The sequence below is a fragment of the Porites lutea genome, chromosome 11 (genome assembly GCF_958299795.1).
Source record: "Porites lutea chromosome 11, jaPorLute2.1, whole genome shotgun sequence".
NCBI classification, from domain to species: domain Eukaryota; kingdom Metazoa; phylum Cnidaria; class Anthozoa; order Scleractinia; family Poritidae; genus Porites; species Porites lutea.
In genome coordinates, this window is record NC_133211.1 from 19,258,198 (window position 1) to 19,278,348 (window position 20,151).

General features: G+C 40.5%; 2 protein-coding genes across 2 annotated transcripts; one reads left to right on the top strand and one right to left on the bottom strand.

Annotated features, from left to right (window-relative positions):
- The first annotated feature begins 162 nt into the window (after window positions 1–162).
- On the top strand, window positions 163–7,918 carry LOC140952151 (uncharacterized). Its single transcript, XM_073401578.1, has 4 exons — window positions 163–548; window positions 1,551–1,651; window positions 4,961–5,056; window positions 5,924–7,918. The coding sequence occupies exons 2-4, from the start codon at window positions 1,618–1,620 to the stop codon at window positions 7,807–7,809; spliced, it is 2,016 nt and encodes a 671-aa protein (XP_073257679.1). The 5' UTR covers window positions 163–548; window positions 1,551–1,617; the 3' UTR covers window positions 7,810–7,918.
- A 4,406-nt stretch (window positions 7,919–12,324) lies between these two features.
- On the bottom strand, window positions 12,325–15,476 carry LOC140952581 (uncharacterized). Its single transcript, XM_073402008.1, has one exon. It carries the CDS (start codon window positions 14,973–14,975, stop codon window positions 12,747–12,749), a length of 2,229 nt encoding a protein of 742 aa, XP_073258109.1. The 5' UTR covers window positions 14,976–15,476; the 3' UTR covers window positions 12,325–12,746.
- Between the last annotated feature and the right edge of the window lie 4,675 nt (window positions 15,477–20,151).

Consider the following 20,151-nt stretch of genomic DNA (forward strand, 5'->3'; position numbering starts at 1 on the left):
TTTGGGGTTAAAAAATTAACAAGGCGGAAATCGAAAAAAAAAACACACACACACATCAGGGGAGCGGGGAAGGGAATGGAGGGGTGACTTTATATTGAGTTGCTAACGCTTTATTAGTTACCAGTTCCTTGACGAACTTCCGGAAACTTTTCTGAATGTTGATTACGCCATTTGCACATTCGGTACGAATTCGCAAGATCCGCTTCAGGAAACAGACTTGGATATTGCTTGCAAGACCGAGAGACTGTTTGTTATGGAGGTTGTTGGATTACTTTACTCTGTGTTGGTGTAAAATCCACTTAAAGATTGAGATACTACGACCCTGGTTATAAATATCTACTGCCTAGCCAGTATATTCCTCCGTGTTGGGTATTCGTATGCGGCACTTATCCGCACATGTTAATTTTTGTGTTTTACAAATTTACCGACCGACCACAGAACGATCTTCACGCTTCAAATAGTCTGTTGTCGGACCAAATTCACGGAACATCTTTGCTTCATATTTTGCTGCAAACTGTTGCTGAGGTTGAGAGATCCTCTGGTAAAAGGTAAGTCGTGAGCTCAAGATTACGAAACTTACGGATTATGATGATGAATAATGTACATATTTGTCGAGACAAACAAACCACTGCAATAAACTCAATGGCTTTGAGTGTAAAGGTAATCTAAAATATTGTGTTAGTATTTGCAGTCTCTTGCTGATGCTCACGCGAAGGTTTTGAAAAGTTTTATCGTGAGAGGGGTGTAATGGCGGTTTCTTCTCCGATTGTTTGCTTGTTTTTGCCAATTTGCCCAGTGTTTTGACCGTAATGTCATGGTTACTCGGGATTATTTGTTGTAGTTTCCGAGCGTAGGCGGTCAAGATGTAAATAAATTTATGAACATAATAGAAAAAGTAACTACTCAATATAAGCAACTACCATTTCAGAAAATTTCCATGTGCATAAGCTAGTCAGAAATATCTTTGGAACATCATAGATTTTAAGTGAAATTCTGAAATATGGATAAGTCCTTGAGGACATACGGAGGGATAGCGCGGGATTTGTTGACTTTTTTGGCCACATTTTAGCGTGGGATGGGGATTGCTTTGCACTTTTGTAGCAGAATCGTCGGGAAAACACCCATGGAATTTGTTGCCAAGGTTATATTATTGTCTTGATTTATAATACATGTAGTATTGTAGTGCTTTGTTCTTGCTACTTGGGAGGCTCTCAGTCAGTGCAGAAGACAGTAGCAAAATGTGAGTGTCGGAAAATGGCAGAAAGAGAGGAAGATATTCTTCTTCTCTCCCCTAGCCTGCGAGCAAGCTCTCTGAGATCCTAAATCTGGGTAGTGACCTGATGCGTCATCAGTATGGAATTTCTGCACTTGTGTCTATGCTGTCACTTTCCTGGGAAACCAGTGGTGGCGTTACAAAATGTTTGCTCTTTTTACAGGCTATTACATCACAATCATGTTGCATACGTCATGACCTGTCAGGGACAGGATAGTATAGCAGTGTACTAGTACAAAAGAAAATTATACATTCATTGTATCTCTTCATCTTCCAGGTACAGGAATTGAAGAGTAACTGACTCATATTTAACCAACTGCCACCAGTCACACATCATTTTCCCCATGGGGTGTGGTTCCTCAACTGCGACAAGGACAGGTTAGTGGTAAATTTAACAGAGGGTACTTACAATTTTCAAGGGGAAAACTGGAAATTCTGGTTCGAAAATCAAATGGTTTGCGCTATTCCATTTGGCAAGCTTTAGAAAATATGGGCCCAGATTTGAGGGGGAGTAAATTTTTCTGTTCTTTTCAGTCTGTTCAGTTGATTTGGATATTCTACTTTGTGACGGGTCATTCTCCCACTATGTCAAGTTTTATTGTTTTATGTTTAGGCACAAGATTTCTACCTGGGTGGTTTGTTTACGTGGTAAGCACCCAGGGTCTTGCACCCATATAAAGTGTAACCTTTCCTTTGGAACACCTCCATTCAAGGGATTTCTTCATTTAGGGGACACGAAATTTGGTCCCGTAAAAACACTCTCATAATCTTTGTATCTATTACTTCTATTGAAGGGACACCGCTGTTCAGGAAGAAGGGACACTTTTTTTTCCCTTAAACCTGGGTTTAATAATGATAATAATAATAATAATAATAATGATTCGGAGGTGGCACATCCACAAAGTGGTTCTTAGTCTCCCTGATTTCTGATCGAATTGGAATTTGGAAATCTTGGTTTTTGAGGAGAGGGGAAAACTGGAGTCCGCGGAGAAAAACCTCTCGGAGCAAAGGATAGAACCAACAACAAACTCAACCCACATATGGCGTCAACATTGGGATTTGAACCCAGGCTACATTGTTGGGAGATGAGTGCTCTCACCACTACGCCATCCCTTGTTCCCCAAACCTCCATTCAAGGGACACCTTCCGTTCTCAAAATGTGACTGATCACAAAAAGGGTTAATATGTTTAAGTTCACACTGATTATAATTACGAAAACGTTCACTAACTGAACTATCTCACTTAAATCGATGTACTACTGGTGTGAATTCAACATATATAATATTGCAGAGATAATTAAGTTAATGATCATTTTTTATGTTGTCTTTGTTGGTTAATTATTAACAAACCCCAGCCCAGGATCTATTTAGTGGACACCTTTATTCTGGAAACACTTGCCTCACTCTCAAGGGTGTCCCTGAACAGAGGTTCCACTGTATTTTTATATAATTTATATATATGGACTGACACATTTGCATTATTATGTCGTCAAACTTTACATAAAAGCAACCCCTGACTACGCCAAAAATTAATTTTAAAATATTTAAGTGTCAATGATTTTAGCACTGCATTACCAATTATCATAATGTTATTATTGAGGTCACTTTTTTTGGTCTCTTACTGAAAGCAGGACCACGAGTCCTGTGTGGTAATCTGAGCCACGCGAAGGACTGGCTGGTTGAAAGACAAAGTCAGTTCCTACATTTCTCATTTATTTTAAGAACCTGAGTGGAGGTGTAAAGGCCAGCTCTAACCCATGACACTCCACTTTCTGCAGGATAGCACTCTACTGATGAGCTAACCCTTCCCTGTTAACATACTGTACAAGAGTTACACTAAGGGTCTCCATGCACTGAAAAAAGTAACCTTGGCTAACACATCTTGTTATTGGAGGAGAAATTATTGTATATATTGCATGCAATAAGAGTACAGATATACAGTCAAGCCTCCACTATTGACCACTGTTTTGGTGGACAGTCCATGCACTGACTCTTGTTTAAACCTCACTACAGCGGCCACCTCTCTACAACAGCCACTTTTGTCTGTCCCTGAGGTGGCCATTGAGGAGAGGTTCAACATTACATACTGTGCAAGTGCTATGTTGCAACCAAACCAGCCTAAAGTACTGACTTGGTACATACACAAACAATAGGTATCAGAAGTAAGATTGTAATAATAATACCGGTAAGCACTTTATTTGAGTGTCAAATTATTTAGCACGAAAGTGCTAATTGGGGACTCTATATTATACATGGTCATCCGAGCCACGTGACAGTCCAGCCGCCTGCAGGGTAAAGGAAGTACCTTCATTTCTCAGTTATTTTAAGACCCTGAGTATTGGCCCAGCCCCGTGGATCGAACCCGCGACCTCCCGCTCTGTAGTCAAGCACTCTACCGACTGAGCTAATCATGCCATGGTTTATGTGATGGTCTATGAGCAGTTGTTTGGCATCAAATGATAAATGATCCCATTTCTATGGGAAGGCAATCAGATAACATGTACGTGTCATATGATTGGTTACTTGAGGTTTAAAACTGTAGAAACGTTAAACTGTCACCTCATAGAGTGTGCACCAAATTATAATGATTACAGTGGATTTCATCTACATCATGTATAGTGCTTTGAATGGGTAATGTTGGTATTTTGGGCTGGTGATTGCTTAAATTAATTTTTTCTTGCAAAAGTGTCCATTGCACATAGAGGTTCAACTTTCTTGCATAAAAAACAAATTTTTCTAAATCTAAAAAAGGCAGGTTTGACCATCCTGTTTGGTTTAAACGTTTCTGTGTGCTGGCTACTTGTTTTCCGAGTCTGAATAAACAAAGTCTTCAGTAAATAAATATATTTTTTTATAAATTTGTCTTTACTTGATTATTAAATGTAGTGAAATTTTATCCATTCAAAGGTTTTCAATCTAACCGAATACTGTAAATGCAGATTTGATTTCATTTTTTTCAAATAATCAGTTCATTAAGAAAATCTATGGGGGTAGACCTGGCTGACAGTAAAAACAGTGTTCTTGCCAGACTATAGCATTGTGGCATTGCCACACTTTTTCAGGACACTATAATTAGCCCAGTGCAAAAAAGGAAAACAAAATATGTATTAAAAAACGTTTGTAATATAAGCCAAAATTTAATTAGTTATGGTGGCTTTAGAAAACAGCCATCATTATCTAAGACTCAGACCTGTGAAAACTTTCTGTTAACTGTCCCCATGGCCCACTGTAGCTTCTCTATCAGTCCTGTAGACCCAGCGTATGAAATGCTGGTAAGAACACTGTAAAAAAATTACACTATGTGCACTTGGTTGATCTCATCTTTGAGAACCTTTTGGCTATGACCACAATTTAACCATTTCAGTGGTCCGGTATTTTAGATTATGTTCACTGGAAGAAAGGTTTACTGTCAAACCAGGAAAACTGTGATCACCAGAAAATTTCTGAAATTGTTATTGTGTTGCAAGAAAAAAGCCAATAGGTTGTGTGAAGCTAAACCGCAAGCAAGAACGTTAAATAGTTTGTGGTTTTGTGGCTAGTTTGTGTGTCCTGATCTTTGCTTTGATTGGTTTTAACACAACAAAAATTCCTGAAATATTTCAAGTGTTGACGGTTTTGTGTTTTGCCAGTTTGACATTTATGAATACAACTTTTTTAAGTTTTGCATTATTACTCTTTTTCTTATCAGTTGCCCAGCCATCTCCAAAATCTAACCAAACCTCAAGCCATTCCATTAAAGAGATCAATGGTCATACTCACAGACGTAAAGACAGTGAACAAAGTGGTGAGTTCTGTACATATAACATGCAGATGAACTGCAAAAGTTGTGATTTTAACTGCAAAAATCTTCCTTACATCCATTTCTTCATTCTGTGATTCAATATATGTAACTGATATCTATTCAGTATTTCATCTTCACCTTCCCGGGTATGTGAACCAATTATTTAGTGACCAGCTTCCAGTTGGCTTGCAAGCTCAATATTAATTTTAGAGTGCTGCAACTGTCTCGCAGAGGTCACGTTTCCAATCCCAACAAGCCTTCTTTTTCGCAACTGCATAAGTGGCCACTTTAACTGCTAAGATCTTCCTTGCATTTATGCAGATGAACTGCTCTCTGTCGTTAGGGGGCAAATCCAGCCATTTTTTCTGTCGGGGAGGAGTTTGAAATAAAACTCATCTGAAATAAAGAGTCACTCATTATTATGCAAAAGGCAAACTCGCTGGACATGATGCCAAAGCTCAGATCGTCGTCATTATCAACATCATAGAGAAAGGGGTGGAGGGGAGGGTCCAGAATCCCTGGGTGTGTCTTCTGAGAAGTGGTTATAGCCATCTGGTCTACCTGCCTGCGTCCTTGGGTTAAAAGAACATGGGGACCGCTCTAGCCGATTGCTGGACAGGGGAATTTGAGGCATGCATTGAGGTGCACTTGTTGGCGTGTTTGTAAATATTTGGACATTTTTTAACAAATAAGCGAATAATAAATTAGGAAGCCAATTTTTTCCTAAAAATTTTGTATTCTCGAGATTAATCGTCGTTTTATATGACCTGCAAGTTTCAAGATTATTGAAAAGTTTAAGGGAGTAAAATAAGGGCCACAATGCCACAAAAGTTTCGTCTTTTGTATCTTTCATCTTTTTTGTTCTTTTAGAGACGTCGTCTGAGCAGAAACGCGGAGAGGAGACATCACCTTCGGAAGCCAACGGCCATCTGCCAAACTCTCATGTTGAAACTCAAAACAAGACGGATTCCGAAACACTTGACGACAATGTTGAACGTACACCAGGCGATGGAAGTGTAGACGAAAGTGCAATTACAACAAATGAAGTATCCAGGCCCGAGAATAACAATACTAAACCTGCTCAACAACGGCCCAACGGAGATGATGTTCCCACGCACAGCTCATCTCAGAGCAAAGTTACTGAGGACGAAATGCCACCATATATTTCTAGCAGTTCAGTGGATAGCAATAATGGTGTTGCTTTGGTAACAAGCGGCGATGTTGAAAAGGCGGAAGTAAAAAAAGAAACAGAGGCACAGGGCAGCGATGACGCTGGCGCGGTTGAGATTAACTCAGCCGAGCACAGGGTTCCCAGCAAAACCAGTTTGGCCGGTGAAGCTGACTCAGTGCCACATAGGGACACTAGTGAAGTCAGTAGAGAGATAATCGCTAGTAGCGAAACTAACGAAAATAACGCACTCGTCGAGACAGAGACGGCGCCGGGCAAAAGCAACAGTAACGATAAATTACGTTTGTCAGATCAAAATGGTGCTAGCGAAGGCAGCCTGTCTGGCGAGAAGGACGCGGCGTCGCACAGTAATACCAATGAAGTCCAAGTTTCAAACAGGGATACTAGTCAAGTAAGCTTATCTAGTGATAAAGACAAATCTTCTGGACAAGATCATGAGCAAAGGAAAGGTAGTATGACCGTGAGTGAATTTTTCAATGCTCCCAGTGAAGCCAGCCTATCTGACAATACCAACACGGTATCACACACTAATACCAGTGCTGTCCAAGACTCAAATAAGGATGCTAGTCAAGTGAGCTTATCTAGCAATAAAGAGACATCTTCTGGACAAGATCATGACCAAAGGAAAGGTAGTATGACCGTGAGTGAATTTTTCACGGCTCCCAGTGAAGCTAGCCTATCTGACAATGCGAACACGGTATCACAGAGTAATAACAATGCTGTCCAAGATTCGAACAGGGATACTAGTCAAGTGAGCTCATCTAGTACCAAAGGCGTGGCTTCTGGACAAGATGAGAGCCAAAGGAAGGCCAGTATGACAGTGAGTGAGTTTTTCGGTGCACCTTCTGACGCTGAGCTTCATTTGTCTAACCAAAGTCTTGGCTCTTCACAGCAAAATGCTTTACCAGCTACTACAGAAACCGAGCACCCAGATGAACCAAACAAAATCGTCAAGGAGGAAACTGTCAGTGAAAAAGACACATTAGCAGATAAAACTATTGAAATTGCAGAGAGCGCGGATCCCTTCTCAACAAGGCGAGATTCGTCAATGAGCACGGATACAGACCCAGATAGAATTTGTACAGTGACTGCCAACGTTAAAATAGGTTGTATAGAACATCTTTCAGGCCACAAAACTGTCACCTTAACGGGGTCAGTGTACCGTTTACCTAGAGAAGATGATTCAACCACGCCCAAACCCGGTGATAAAATTGGCATCGTTAAAGGGGATGTTACCTCTTCACCTGCTGACAATGAAACGAGCGAAAAACTGGCTATTCTACGCGGTGACCTCTTCGCCGTTTCGGGTGAGGCAGCTGCAAATGGACTCATTGCTACAGCCTCAATCGATGTCTTATCTTGTAGTTTAAGGGAAAAACTAGCCACCATTACAGCGGACGTTGCACCAAGCGACGACCCGGAACACCAGTCTGGTGTCATATCGGGTGAGGTTCTCGCCGCGTCCGAACGCGGCTCCTATGATGATAAAATTGGAAGTCTGTCTGGAAAAGTGGTTGCTTTGACATTTGGCGAGGGTGTCACTTCTCTTGCCAATGCGAACAGCTGATAACTTTCAATTTGCATCCATATAATTGCTTATATTTTAGGATAAATGAATTTGGAAACCGATCGCTAGGTAAGCGTCATATAAATTTTTAACTTATTTGGACTTATCATAATAATTAAGATACCATCGTCTGGGCTTTAAGCTACAAACTCCACTGCTGATGTCTAAACATGACTGTAAAACCCAGTGAATTTGCAGCTTTTTTAGTGAAAGACATGAAAACATTCGACTACCACAATTGCGTGGAAACTAAAGTTTGAAAGTTTTTGTCTTCCTAGAAGCCTTTATTTAAAAACGTACAATGTGTCGCAACACTGAAATCATTTCAGATGGTCCCGCTCTTATAAATGATTTATGTTTGTAGAATGCGGAGTGTGATGCAAATTAATTTTGTTTTATAACATAGCCAGCGCGCGTGTCATGTTATCGTTCTTAACAGTCTGTGTTCACCCTGGGTGATCAAATACGATACTTGCCGGGTAGTAATGTGAAACCATCAATTTCTCAAGTACAGAACTGGCCCGTGCGCCAGCTCCACCTTGTACTAAGGCACCGATTCCCCGTATGCACGCTTTTTCTTTTAGTTCAAAATAAAATCCGCATTATCTTATTTCGGGTATTAGCCTGCGTAGCAGGCGCTTGGAAGTAAAGAAAGAACAGGGTGCGCGAGGGATACACGCGTGTCTCTCGCGCGCCTAAATACTTCCAAGCGCCTGTTAAGCAGGCTATTCGGGTACCCATTGTTTGAATACAGCACCATTTTGTCGCGATGACAGGCACTAGCTCTCGGGCACGAAAAGTGAACGAGGTCTTAAATTAGTGTACATTGCGTGGTTTAAAATAAATCAGACTATACAATTGAAGTTGTGTATCGTGGCATATTTGAAGACTCCGCCTCTCGGACGGCGAGATGGTATTATGATATTTAAAGATTACTCGGGCTATGTATTTTTGTTTGAATTTTTGACTCTAGCTTATTTAGCAGGCGCAAAAGAGGTACACGAGATTAGCAATTTGTTCTAGAGCGGAGGACATGCAAGGGTCTTTCTTCATCGCGTCATCGCACTTATTTTTCGCCCTTTTATTTCTCACACGCCTGCTACTCAGGCTGTTTTGAACACTGAATTGTACATACGACAAGGAACTGATCTTACTCATGAATTTGGGGTACCTTTAATTTGGTGTCTGCAAACATTTTCTGAAGACAACAAATTTCTCGATATAACATTGTCCCATTGTCAGTTTCCTCAAATTTCCATTAAGTTTCCTCGGCTTAACCCGAGTCTAACCGCAACTACGAACTGTCATTCTAACTTTTCATTACAACTTATTAGTGAAGATTTTGTTTCAAGATCTATCAAACTATAAACAACTAATAACGCGGTTGGTCTTGATTAAATCAATGCACGTCTCCCAAAAGACGTCTTAGATGTTATCACTCCTTCTTTAACAGCTCTGATTAATTTAGCTCTTCAAACAAGATCTTTTCGATCTATACTGAAAACGGCAAAGGTTTTACCCTTGTCCAAAAAGGGCGATAAACAGGATGCTTCTAATTACAGGCCGATCTCTGTTTTGCGACCTTAAGCAAAACCTTAGAGAAGGCGGTTCATACTGAGCTATATGCCTACCTAACTGGAAATAATTTAATTTCACCGAACCAATTTGGGTTTAGATTGAAGTCATCTACTGTTAGTGCCGCTTCTCGGCTTTCTGAACAAATCCTTTACTCCTTGGACATTGGTTGCTTGACTGGTGCTGTGTTCTTGGACCTCGCTAAAAGCGTTTGACACCGTTAATCATACAATATTGCTTTAGAAGCTTTCAAGTCTTGGTGTAGATGATACTGCCAGAGCCTGGGTTACCTCATTTTTAACGGAATAGGAAACAAGTAGTGAACAACTGTAATGACGCATGCTCTGAAATTGCCCCTGTTTCGATCGGCGTTGTGCAAGGTTCTATATTAGGGCCATTATTATTCATTATTTACATGAATGATCTACCAGATGTTTTGCAGTTCTACCAAGTCACTTTATATGCGGATGATACTGTTCTATACCTTTCCTCTAAATCTGCTGGGGACTTCCAACGCAAGATTAATGCTGACTTAGGGCGTACGGTATTTATTCGATTAACGGCCCTAGGCGCGCTTATTAAATTTTTGGACCTTGAGAGCGGGCACTTATTCGGGGCTGGGCGCTTATTAAGTTTTCACCATTTTGAGCAAGTGTAGTATGTCTATTTTGCAACAAAACATTAAATGGTAATAACGAAACGCGAAGATGTAACAAAGCACGGTTTCTTTAAACTAGCCCTCCTCTGAAGAAAACTCTGTCTTCGCGGAAGTCTCTTTATGTTGGTACTTATTCAATTTCAGTCTCATTGCCATCCAAGTGGGTGGGGTGGGGGTGGGCGCTTATTCGAGGCTAGGTGCTTATTAACTTTTTCTGCCTTTAGGATGGGCGCTTATTCGAGGTGGGCGCTAATTCGATGTTGGGCGCTTATTCGAATAAATACGATATATGCAAATGGTTTCGGGCTAACCAACTCACTCTGAATGTCAAGAAATCTAATTTTTTACTTATTGGTAGCGGTTCCCACCTAAGTAAAGTAGGGTCGATCCATATTTCTGCTCTGATGTGCCTCTCGAATAAGATACTGATGTAGACTCTTATGCGTACTTTGGTTTGTGATCAACAACCAGTTTAGCTGGCCGGACTCACCACATTGATTACATTTGTGGTAACTGAGATCAGCAAAAAGTTAGGTCTCTTGAAGCGTATTAAATCTTGCCTCCCCCTCAACGCTAGAATTACTTTTTTGGTTTTATCTTACCTCTTTTTGACTATGAGGGTAATATATGGAGATCGGGGAAATGCCTCCTTGATGTCTGATATTCAAATGTTGCAATATACAAGCGTTGCAAAATAAGGCAGCCCGCCTTATTTAGAGGGTCACAATAGGGTTAACCGATAGGCGTAAAACGGCCAAAAATTTAGTCGATAGCCGTAAAAATTGAAAAATTTTAACCGTTAGCCGTAAATGAGGTAAAAAAGAGTTAACCGTAAAAGAAATTGTTACCTACAAAGATTTGCTACTTTTAAGGAAGGTGCTAAACTCACCTATGGTTGCGTTTTTTATTTCCCGACTGGTGTGACTCCGTACGCACGTTAGGCGAAGCGCCTTTTAGATGTTAACCAAGACTTTCTCCTTTTCCGACGCTCTCTTGGGGAACTAATTTTTTCTATAGCGAAAGTGTGGCTTCTTGCTGGGGATTAATATTTGCAATTTTCTGGAGGTCGTACCCTCGAAACACGAGTGAAACAACTCGCAGAGACGTCACTGTTTGTAAAACACTTTGACGATAAACAACATTTCCTTGTTTTTCTCTGACGCTACGGTAGACATTATGCTTAGTCCCTGTACGGCGTCTTCCCACGCAATCTCGGTCAAGGCATTTCGGTGGAGAACTCGCTCGGACCACGTGACCCGAAACGCATTAGCCGCGCGGAATAATGCGGCCTACGGACAAGGCAACAGCAGACAGACGTTCCGTACAGTCCTTCGCTATCATTAAAAACACTGGACACGGGGATTTTGTTATATAATAAGTGGCCGTTTTCACACTAGAACTAGAAATGGATCATCCGTCTGAGACTAGCCTGTGTACAGTCGCGCCCTCCCCATAGACACCCCTTCTCCGATTTTTTCTGGGAGGAGGGGGCGGCTGTACACAGGTTATCTGGAACGGATAATCCCGTCTTCAAAAGTCAGGCGGATTCTTCATTTAAAGTTAAAACTATTCCATTTTAAAATTAAGACATATTGCCTATCCGGACGCGAATCATCAAACGGATAACCCGTCTCACACGAATAATCCTTTTCTAGTGTGAAAACGGCCATTTCTGTTATAATGAAGGTCGCGCCCCGCCCTTGAGTTGGGCGTTTGCGTGTCTGCTTTTGCTTTTTCACAAAGATTATTTTTAAATTGACTAGTGACGTTTCTATGTGTAAAATAATATTAGAAGTGGAATACTTTATAAAAAGTGTAATCTATCAAATGTTAAAATTTTTCAAAAGAATACCTTATTTCATCCCGAGATGATCCTAAGAACTTTATTTGGATTTAGATACAAAAAAAGTACGGGTTAATTAATATTTAACTTTTTGAAACAAAACAAGTTAATTTTTAACTTTCTCGTTAACCGTAACTGAAAAAAATTAACCGATAGCCGTAAAACAGCCAAAATTTTAGCCGATAACCGTAAAAGCCACCACCCCATTGAGACCCTCTATTTAAGACCTTCTGCGTATTCTTCTGCATCCGAGGCACTTAAGAAACTTGGTTGGAAGCCTTTATCACAACGTAGAATGGAACACCAAGCTATTTTTATGTACACGTTACTTAACTATTATTTTTGCTGCTCGATCCCAGTTTCATTCAACGGTGATTTTCATGATTAATGAAATTCTCATCTCCAGTACCACAAGACGCTGGGGTCACTGGTCGTCAGTTAATTCTAGACCCCCATTTTAGTTCTAATGTTTGAAACTGTTTAGACACCAGAGGCACTGTCTTCATTTAAATGTGGCCTGCCTAAAGCAATTTTGTGATATCTATATCTATATCTTTATGTGCTCAACCAATATGTCTGAATGTACATATTTTTTTATATATTTTTTAATTTTCACATTCTGGCATTTTTTTAACTGGTTTTTAGTCTTTACCGAGTTTTCTTTGGAGACTTTGGAGGACCTAACTGTAAACCACTTCTTGTGATGTTGGCATTCCTCATTAAAGATTGCTTTATTATTACCCTCCACATTTTTGCTTTTGCATAAAGCAAAATCAAACAAAAAACCCATTTAACAATGTTTATCACTCACGGACAGTAACTAAATTATATTACTAGAGCGAGGGGATCAATATCATGTAATCAAACATGACCCGCCGCTTTTGTTTTGCTCCTGTATTTATGCAGCTGTCTGTTAAAAGTGTTATTATTGAATTCGATTGCCATGTGCACTTGCTGCAACCATCGCTTCTTGCGGAAAGTCATCGCTACCTCCATGCTTTCCTTAGCAGCCTCGTGCAAGTCTTGTCCCGTAACTCTGCTGAACAGACCAGTCAGCTGCCGGGTCAAATCCTCACTGGACGCGGCTCTGCGATGGGGAGTTAAGTTTGCGCCTCGGAGCACTTGAGGAGCAATAAGAGACCGAGTTCTTCTTCTTCGTTTCATGAGCTCACCGTCACTTTTTGAACTTTTCGCTGATTTCACTTTATTCGCGGAAAACTCATCCGTTTTTGGCAAACTCATACCTAATTCGTTCGTTTTAATAAGAGGTATTTTCTCGCTGATTTTTTCGCCATCTTTCTTTTCTCCCTTCTCGCCTTGGTTAGAAGCAGCAGGACTACTCTCCGAACTAACCCAGACGCCTTGCGTGACAAAAAAGTCGCGTTTTGGCTTCTCAAAATGACCGTTTTCGAATTCATTGCCAATTTGAATATGTGCAATTTTGTCGCTTTTGTTTACACCAACTAAGCTGGTGTTTGTCGAAATCAGTGGCAGGTCTTTAATCGGTTCCATTGGCTGTAATTGTTTTTCTTTGTTTTCTTTTTCTCCTTGGCAAAAACAAACCAATTCATTTTCTTTTTCATCGCTCAAAATATTTTCTTTCCATCTGTAGGCTTTGTGATCGCTTCGCAACGAAGCGACGCCACGTTTTGAATGATTCACATTCTTAATTTGCAATTTTGCCTTCGTGGAGGTTTCAAGTTTGGATATCTCTCCATGGTAACTCGGTACTGTCGCTACCGATGGAAGCGAGCAGTTTCCACAGGGAATTAACTTATCATTTTTCACGAGTTCCTCGCCAGAATTTAAAATTAATTTATCATCACTATCGCCAGCTCCGCTGAAACCCTCATTTTCTGAATAATCGCCAACTCTGTCTCCTATGCGTATAGATTTCACGCTCGTGTTCCCCATGACACCTGTCAAGGGCTTGTTTTTAACACTTTTAAGCATCAAAGAGAGCTGCATCTTTGAAGTGCCAGTTTGCATATTTTCTCCGAATCCATCGACTTGCACTTTTTGTCCCACAACCGCGTTTCTATAAGCTCTATTCTCCATCGCGAGAAGGAGAGGATTTGGCGAGTGTTTGTGAAACATGATCGCTCTGTCTCGTGCGCGCTCGCACCATTTCCGCACACGCCAATAAATTCCGAGCGTGAGCCCTGACGTGCTTCGAGAGCGAAACTGTTCGGCAATAAGCAGTTTAAAACACTCGGTTCTCTTATATCTCCGTGCGATATTACATGGTGTCAGACCGTAACCATCCTTGGCGAGTATACATGCGTAATTATGGTGAACGAATTTCTGTAAGCAGCTAAGACTTCCGTGTTGGGCAGCTTCGTGAACGGGAGTTTTGAAATGATCTGGATGTACATCTTTATTACACCACTCTCTTACAGGATGTTCTCCTACGGGCTCGTCGCAGCGAGCCCCGCTCTTGATTAGCTGAGTTGCGAGCTGACTGTAGTTGAAATGCGCGGCGATGAAAAGCGCGACTCTAAGCTGATATCTTGAAACTAAAGGATCCTCGTGAACACTGACCATATGCTTCATGGTTGGTGTAAGCTGGCCTAACGTCGCTGATCGTAGAAACTCGCTCCAACCATTCCAAGTCTCTAAACGAACCGTGTCCCCATAATCAATGAAATACTTTTTCATTGGATGACAGTCATACATTTCTTTTCCTTCCGCGGACACTAGTCTAAAAACGCTGACATGCAAGCCCGTTTTTTCGGTAATCATTGTCTTTAGCTCACCCACTTTGGTTTCCCACACGTCAAACCATTCAGTGAATCGAAGCGTTTCGTTAGAATACGAACAAGCAACGCTCAAGTACGTTTTGACATTTTCTTGAAGTTCACATCGTAGTGTAGCTCCTGGCGGAATACTTATGTCTGTAAAAACCCAGTCATCTTCTAAGCTCGATCCAGCGTACTTAATGGCCATGAGCATATCGTTTTCGCCATCTTCGCTCTGCACCGTATCCAAGTCGAGTTTCTTTCTAAGTATTCCCTTGATATCGCTCACCGTTTGACCAAGTTCTACGTCTAACAGATATCTGTTGCCTCCGAAAAGCACAAAGACTCGCATGTTTTAAATTCAAAGTTCCGTGACTATCCAAACTAACTGTTCAAACAACAGCGATTCTCACATATTCCGATTGCCTGTGTCGCCGGCTGTAATCGACTGTATACCAAATATCGCTTTATCACTAGGAAGCGACAGGCTAAAAAGCCTCAGTTCACGGCATTAATATTTCATTACAATGCAGCAAAGTTTGCCTTTTGTGTAGCGGAAAGTCTGATAACCGCAAGCCTACCAATTAACGGCTTAAATAATTAACACACACTGCTAGCCAATCGGCATAATATTTGAACAAATTTAAGGGTCGTTGTTGTGAAAGCGTGAAATGCAAATTTAACTAAAGCACAAATGGCTGAATAAAAGAATACGTCCCGCTCCTTAGCTTTTGTTGAAGCTAATGAGAAAGGTTTGTCGCTAAGTTGTTTTAACGCACGTAATGCTCCATTAAGAGAAAATGGAAACTATTGTTTACCTTTCGAGCCAGAAATGCAAATTCGTGTTAGATGAAAGGATACTCTTCGCCGATAAATTTCATTGTACAGTCTTTTTGTTAAAGGTGTTTAATGGCTTAGGCGCATTTGGCTGTGTTTTTTGTACAGCTTACAACGTCAATAACGAATTGTTTTAGCACTTCGTCTACTGGTCTTAGTTACAGAAAATAAGCTTTAGAAACACCGATGTTTATTATGCAAATACATAACATAAACAACAAGAGGATAAAAGTAAGCTGGGATGAACTTCATTTTTCAGATTTTTAAGCCTATGGGATATGGCATGACCTGTCGTCCCCCAAACGCAAAAACTGCAAAAAATACTTGAGTAACAATAGATCTGTTCCAGCTCATTGTCTTTCAAATAAAGCTAATTCAATGCACAGGGGTCATTTAATCATGTGCTTTGTTGACAGAATAATGCAATGTTTATATTGTGGGCAAAGCTAGATAGATTATAGGATTGTCCAATTAAATCCATAAACTCACCCATCACAGCTGAAATTATCCTTGATACTTTGGTATGCAAGGTCGCAACGAATTCTAACTAAGGGGACAAATTAACCTTTTAGCTTAGGTGAAGGTTATTTAAATCTTAGGGGATATTGACTAAGATACAGTTGAAAATAACAGTAATTAGTGTGAGCAGAAAAACATATCTTATGCACAATGGTGTCATTGCTAATTCAATGTTGCTGTTTGAGTTTCCAGTGAAATCATTTTCTTGCATTAATTCCGCACTCGAGAAATATAAGACCTAAACTCTGTTTTGTATTACACTGAAAAGCTAAAGAGTCTTAAGAAAAGGAATCCTTAACCTTAGTTAAAAATGATTACATCCTAGAATTTTATCCAAGGAGTCTTCAAGAAGCTGTTTAAATAACTGTTTGAATTATTTCAAAACAGTCGCTGTCGAATACTGACATGAAGTTGAGGTTCATCGGTGTAACCATGGTAACATTTTCTAATTGTATGCATCTTTGTTGAGAATTTCTCAATAACTTGAAACAGGAAAAGACAAAAGAGTCGCTGTACAGTACCGCAAATGATCCCCAACCGCAAATGATCCCGAGACCGCAAATGATCCCCAAAATGGACCGCAAATGATCCTCGACCGCAAGTGATCCCTAAAGTCGACCGCAAATGATCCCGTGAAAACTTGAGGAATGGAATGGATTTTATGGGACTGATTACAAAAAAGGACAGATTATAAAAAAGAAACCTTTTTCTCTCGCCTTTTAAAGAAAAAGGGAAGGAGGACGCTACATCTCAGGTCAATTTGTACAAGGCGAAAAAAAAGAAATGGAATAAATCTGAAAAGGTATGGTATTAACCGTATACTTCTTCCTTTGTCGATTGCTTCAATTTTCTTTCAAGAATGTTTCGTCTTTTGAAAAATTTAAGACAGGCAGGACGTTATGCAGAAAAATTGTTTTAACGCCTAGAAGCTCAACCTTTCTATTGAGGAATACAAAGCAGGCACCCTCTACCTAACAAGAGCTTTATTGACTTTACTGATCTTTTTGAAAGCGTGAAATTAATCAGCCAGAATATTTCATTTTAATTTTTCTCTGAAGTGTTAATTTTACGTGATAAAAAGCAAGACATTAAGTAGGCTAAATGCTCCAATTGTCCTTTGACGGTTGAACAATTTGACCCTGCCAGCCCGCGTCGGTTTGAAATTGTCGACTTGACGGTTGGAGTCCGTTGCGGGTCTGCTCTCGACTTGCCTAACCTCAGCCGTGTATTGCCTACTTAGTTGGCGATTTAGGACCTTCGAAATGGGAATTTTGGCGATGTGAATGATGGAAAATGTGCGTTATTTATCAGGACATCTGTTTCTGGCGGAATTGTCTCCATGTCGCAAATGTCACGGAATTTATCGCCGCCGAGAGCGGAGCCGGTCAAGAGAGGTTTGCCAACCTTCTCTTCTCTTCTCTGTACTGTCATCTGGGTGAAAAACTGTCGCTCCAAAAAATGCCTTAAACAGTGCCTGAAATGCAATCAGAATACAAAGAAAAACAAGAAGACGCTAAAGGTAAGCTTCAAAGCGATATTCAATGTACATTTTGCTAATTTAGTGAGCAAAGAATATTTCTCCATACAACGTCTTATAATTTTCTTGCTGTATGAATAATAAATTAGCTAAGTAGGATAACGGTTGTTGAGGGCTCTCATAGTGAGATTGGGCTACCTGTGTGTCCACAGGTTTCGGTTTATTTCGAAATAGCAACTTTCTTACATCTCATGAACGTGTTGTGAATAGTTATATTAGCGTTTTTATGTATATTCATTTGTTGTGCTTTGCTGAAGACAGTTACCAGAAATCTAAACCTGGTAATGAGAAACGCAAAGTCAGGTAAGCGGTAGTTATCGCGTGACAAAACATCGTAAGAAACCGTCACATTCACGGACTAAAAGAAAATCGCTTATGATTATTCGGATCCAGGAGGCACTTAGGAGAAAATTAAACAACCTGAAACCCTTATTTAGCGGCAATGAAGAGCACTGCATTTCAATAGAGGTAAAGGGAAATGCTCTTGCATCAAAGGGCAAATCATGCCGACCAGAAACAACAATAACCGCAGAAAATGCGTGGCATGACCTCTCACTATGAAATAAGCAGCAAAAATCACATTTGCTCAGTCAAAACGTTTTCCTCAGAGGTATAATCTACCCGCCAGAGCCGGAAAAAAGTCATTGGAACAAGCAGCATTTTAGCATGAGGTAAAAGCCGTGTGTTGCCTACCTACTTCGTTTTTACTCTTGAATGATTTTTTTCATTTAGTTTTTATTCATATATTTATTTGAGAAGTAAAATTTAGCTTTTAACCTGACTTATTGTAATAATAATAAAATCGACACGATGATCCGCTAACTTGAGTCCAAGCCATTCCTATTTTTCTTTCGGGATCATTTGCGGTCGACTTTGGGGATCACTTGCGGTCGAGGATCATTTGCGGTCCATTTTGGGGATCATTTGCGGTCTCGGGATCATTTGCGGTACTGTACAGTCGCTCCATGTCGTCTTTGACTCGGGTTCTTAGGAACAGATAGTTACAGATGTAACATAATGAATTGAAAAATGAATAGAAGCTAGACGTTGCATTTAAACAAGTTTATTTCTGCCCAGCAGTTTTCGAGAAATGGTGACAAGTTAAGATTAAATTGTTACTTTAAATTTTGAATTTCAATCCTACCTATAATAGTCCCTTCTGAGTACGTCTCGGATCTTTCTAGCGCGCATGCGTAATAGTAACCACGTGTTTGGGAATCCAAGAGCCTTTTCTACTGATCAACAACAGAGAGAAGCCGCAAATTTATTACCGTTTTTTCGTGGAATTCCCAAAGTGGCAAACTAGCTCCCTCTCTTCCTGCACCGTACTGTTAACCGAGTGGGGCCTGCTCAAATGTCGCGATTCTGTTGACCGGGCCAGGGGCCCGTTTCTCGAGAGTCCTTATAATTTACGGGCCTGATAAGCTGTTGTTGTTTACATTCAAGATCGAGGTTACAAGTTTTGCAGATAATATGAAAAAACTATCAAATAACAAAACAAAATGGACTGGTTTGTTAGCTAGGACCCGCGCATTTGTTCTTTAGATTTTGAATTGAATATTTTATTTCAGACTTTCGAGGAACGGCCCCCGGGCTCGGTCTACCGTCCAAGCTACCCGGGCTAAATTTATTTACCCTATAACGTCCACGAAAGGTTCAAAACTCATGATATTGCTTGCTGGAGTTACTGCAGTTTCGGTGCTGCACATCCAGTATCAAGAAAACAAAATTTTTGACCTTAAACTCACAAAACACAACTGTACACTGACATACTGCTAAACTCGCTCTCCTTTGACGGAGACGAACGTGTACTCCAGCCTGAATGACCAAGATTTCTTAGTCCGCCCTGCATATAAACAAATTGCATTTTCTACAATGGAAACGAGAAGGGTGCGGCAAGAGCCGGACAGGCGCGCATGAACAGGCCCGTTCATTAACCATAAAGCTAATGGTAGCCTGAGAAAACAGCCGGCATTTCCCGACGCCACAACTGGTTTCCCCGTGAAATTCCATGCTGATGACCCGTCACTACCCAGATCTGGATAGTGCTTCTGATTGGTTGAAAATTTACTTTATCCAATCAGAAGTACTACTGATAGAGGGTAACGCGTCACCAGACATCGTCGTCATTTCTGCGCGCGTTCCTCAGACATCATTTCTCGCAAAAACCAATGGTGGCGTCGCCAAATGTCGGCTGTTTCCTCAGCCTCGTCTAAGGTACCTAACCTTAAATAATTTCTAACAAAACAAATATTAACCTTGTATGTTGCTTATCAATGTTTCTGACACAGTTCAAACGTCGCCGGCATTTCACGTGCGCCCAGTCTTAAGTAAATAAGCGATAATAGTAGATATTTAACAATTATTGAGGGCACAAGATTTGTAAGCTACATTCAATTTGAAATAAACTTGTTGTTGTTGTTGTTGTTGTTGTTGTTGTTGTTATTCCTCGAGCCCGAATGGGCTTTGAGTCAATAGCCCATGAAGACGAGAGGAATAATTGTTTTAGTAAAATCCAACTAGTTGGTCAAAAATATCGAGACAAAACAACTTTAGCTACAGAACGCGATTCAGCCGCTATTGTTTTGGTTTTCAAAGTCGGCGCTTTTCGCTACTAGTAGGCTATAACATTTAG

Coding starts and splice junctions, on each gene's coding strand:
- LOC140952151 (XM_073401578.1), top strand. CDS start 1,618: ATGGGGTGTGGTTCCTCAACTGCGACAAGGACAG. Junction 1,652..4,960: donor CTCAACTGCGACAAGGACAG/GTTAGTGGTAAA, acceptor TTTTCTTATCAG/TTGCCCAGCCATCTCCAAAA. Junction 5,057..5,923: donor TAAAGACAGTGAACAAAGTG/GTGAGTTCTGTA, acceptor TTGTTCTTTTAG/AGACGTCGTCTGAGCAGAAA.
- LOC140952581 (XM_073402008.1), bottom strand. CDS start 14,975: ATGCGAGTCTTTGTGCTTTTCGGAGGCAACAGATATCTGTTAGACGTA.